Below are 3,397 nucleotides of genomic sequence, written 5' to 3' on the forward strand. Positions count from 1 at the left end.
GGCTGACATGTGGATCCATTTTTCAAAACTAAATGTAATGCATTTATTTTCATTGTAATCATTAACAAGCTTATTGTATAATTCAAGGGAGTCACTGTAATATTTACACACTGCCTCTATCATGTATTAATGGTGTGCTTCCATTACACTTCCTACTATCAGAAATGGTGATCACAAATGATCCTTCATAGACATAATAGAATATCAGCTATTTCATGAAGGAAGGCAAGATGGAGAAAGAGACAGTTTCGGCTTTGAGCTTTCTTCAACCTCATTATTAGCTAAGCATGGTCATCATTTGGTGAGTGAGAATCCACCCGTGCACGTTGAAATAGTCTTAGTGGATCTGGTATTATGTGCACCAAAATGAAACTATCAACTTTTGTATTTTGTGTGCTGAAAGGATAGATGGACATTTATCAATGCCTGCTCTCTCTTACTGAGTATGACAACATTTAGTCAGATGTTCATCTCTGTGAATAAGTATGAAGGGGCTGATAACTGCATAACCAAGGGTTAGAAACTCTGGAACATATAGTATTTTGGAATAATTCTCTATGAAGAAAGTAAAATACAAAGAAATAAAGCAATCTGCCCAGTAGAAGAAAAGAAAACAGAGCATCAGCAGGAGGACACTCTGAGCAGCTCTCAGCTCAGGGGGAGTTCTGTAGAGAAGCTTGGAGTTCTGAAGGTAGAGCACATGCTGGTGATGCTTGTGGAGAAGAAGTACCATGTAGCCACTGGCCCCTCCCATGGCACCCTGAAACACTGCATCTCTCAGGACCATGAGGGTAAGAAAAATCCATCTTGTTATCTGACTTTCTGGCACAAAATAGCAATAGTTGCCCCCCCTTTTAATCTGTGTTATGTTCACACTGTTGATACTTTTAATGTAATATGGTAAGTTCATGCTGATCAAGGAATTGAGTATCCAGAAGAAGAGCATCGAGGAAAGAATGTGCTGTGGAGTTTTTAGTTTGAGCCTCTGCCACCGGGAGTGTCTGGGACTGATGGTGATGGCCTGGACCATGGTGAGAAAACTACTGGTGCAGATGGAGAGGCCCCGGGACACTCTGGCCAGATAAACAACAACTTTACAACTGGTGTCATCTAAGAAGTTTCCAAAATTAAAGGCTTCTATTGTCTTTGGCATCCCTTTTGAAAGAAGCATTCCAATATTTGTGAGTGCCAAGTGAGCAAGAATGAGGTGTATAGGTTTCTTCTCAGTGCTTTGGAACATGTGCACGTAACTCACAAAAACTAAGATGTTGCCCATGATGCCAATCCCAGTGAGACAGAGGAAGACTGTGCCCTTGACAGGGTCCAAAACCATCCTTATATCTGAGGCAGATACACTTGATCCAGCAAATACATTTTTGAAGAAAGCATCAGTAAATCAGCAAAAAAATAAGTATCAGCAAAAAAATCTTTAAATCCCCTCACTTTCCTGGAGGATAAGGGAATGATATATATTATTGTTCAGATTTATTGACACAGAACTCTCTTGAAGACTTGTTTTCAAAATTTCAATTGCCAAGCTATATATTTAACTTATAGTATAAAATCTAATCTACTTGTCCAAATATTGATATATCTCACCTATGTTCTGTCTAAGCATGGCTGAAATAGCACCAATGACCCAAATCAGAATGTCTCCAAGCATTTTATATTAAATTCTATCACATTCTTGTAATCCAATTCTGTAAATCCAATTCTGCCTGCCTATGCCATGTGGCATATACAAACATCTGTGAAGTCCTGTTGTTTTAACATATTGAACATCTCTCAATTTTAACCACATTTTGGTTTGCACAGCACCTCTTATTTGCCCAGTATTCTATTTTGTCTTTCAACTGATGAGTGTAGCATTTCCTATGTTTCTTCCCTTTTATTGTATATTAGATGCTTAGACCTCAGTATTCCAGATATATGTTGAAACAAAAACTGTTTCTATGATTATATAATGAGCCACATAAATTAAGATTTTAAATTTCCTTCCCCAGGCCCAGCTTTCTACTGGAACCATCATACTAGGAGTTGACATAATCAACCCCAAAGCCGTAGACCCTGGAATCAGGAGAAAGGCTTATCTCAGCTCTGGAAACAGAGACGCATAGCTACATACATGTGCCTATTTCCTAACCTTTGTTCATAATTTCTGGAAAGTTTAGGACTACTAGGAGGCAATCTGGAGCCAGTAAGGATCCCGACTCATAGCTAAATCATGTAGCTAGTTTCAATGGTAGCAATTTTAATACTTAGAAATATCCATTGGTCTTTTGTAGTTCCTCAACATCAAGCCAAAGTATATGCCCTACTAGATAAGACCCACTATTTACACTCAGTTGGGGGGCGGGCAATGGAATCTTGAAATTCGAAGGCAAATGCATGGAACTAGGAGAAATCATCCTGAGTGAGGTAACCCAGTCACAAAAGGACAAACATTATATATACTCAGTCATATAAGAATATTAGACATAGAGCAAAGGATTATCAGCTTACAATCCACATCATCAGAGAAGCTAGGAAACAAGGAGGACCCTAAGAGGGACATACATGGTCCCCCAGAGAAGGGGAAAGGGACAAGATCTCCTGAGCAAATTGGGAGCATTGGGGGAGGGGAGAGGGAATTAAGATAAAGAGAAGGAGAGAAGAGGAGGGCAGAGGAAGACATGAGAGGGCAGGAAGATTGAGTTGGGGGAAAAATACAGGAGAGCAAGAAAAGAGATATCTTAATAGAGACAGCCATTATAGGTCTAAAGAGAAATCTGGTACTAAGGAAATTTCCAGAGATCTACAAGGATGACCCCAACTAAGAATCTAAGCAATAGTGGAGAGGCTACCTTAAATGCCCTTCCCCTATAATGAGATTGATGACTACCTTATATGTCATCCTAGAGCCTTCATCCAGTAGCTGATGGAAGCAGAAGCAGACACCCACAGCTAAACACTGAGCCAAACACCTGGAATCCAGTTGCAGAGAGGGAAGAGTGATGAGCAAAGGGGTCAAGACTAGGCTGGCAAAACTCAAAGAAATAGCTGACCTGAATAAGGGAGAGCTCATGGACCCCAGACTGATAGCTGGGAAACCAGCATAGGACCAACCCAGACCCCCTGAACATGGGTTTTAGTTAGGAGGACGGGGCGGTCTATGGGGCCTCTGGTAGTGGATCAGTATTTATCCCTACTGTACAAATGGATGTTGGGAGCCCACTCCACATAGAGGGATACTCTCTCAGCCTAGACACACGGGGGAGGGCCTACGCCCTTGTCCAAATGATGTGATAGACTTTGAAGATCCCCTATGGAAGGCATCACCCTCCCTGGGAAGCAGAAAGGGGATGAGATAGGGGATCGGTGGGGGGCAGGGCAGGAGGGGATGGAGAGGGAACTGGGA

The 3,397-nt window shown here is 41.4% G+C and overlaps 1 protein-coding gene across 1 annotated transcript; it reads right to left on the bottom strand.

Annotated features, from left to right (window-relative positions):
- Positions 1-436: 436 nt before the first annotated feature.
- Positions 437-1,333, bottom strand: LOC100769910 (putative vomeronasal receptor-like protein 4). The gene has a single exon (XM_027409496.1). The coding sequence runs from the start codon at positions 1,331-1,333 to the stop codon at positions 437-439; it is 897 nt and encodes a 298-aa protein (XP_027265297.1).
- Positions 1,334-3,397: the final 2,064 nt, after the last annotated feature.

This window comes from Cricetulus griseus, chromosome 3, assembly GCF_003668045.3.
Source record: "Cricetulus griseus strain 17A/GY chromosome 3, alternate assembly CriGri-PICRH-1.0, whole genome shotgun sequence".
Taxonomy (NCBI): domain Eukaryota; kingdom Metazoa; phylum Chordata; class Mammalia; order Rodentia; family Cricetidae; genus Cricetulus; species Cricetulus griseus.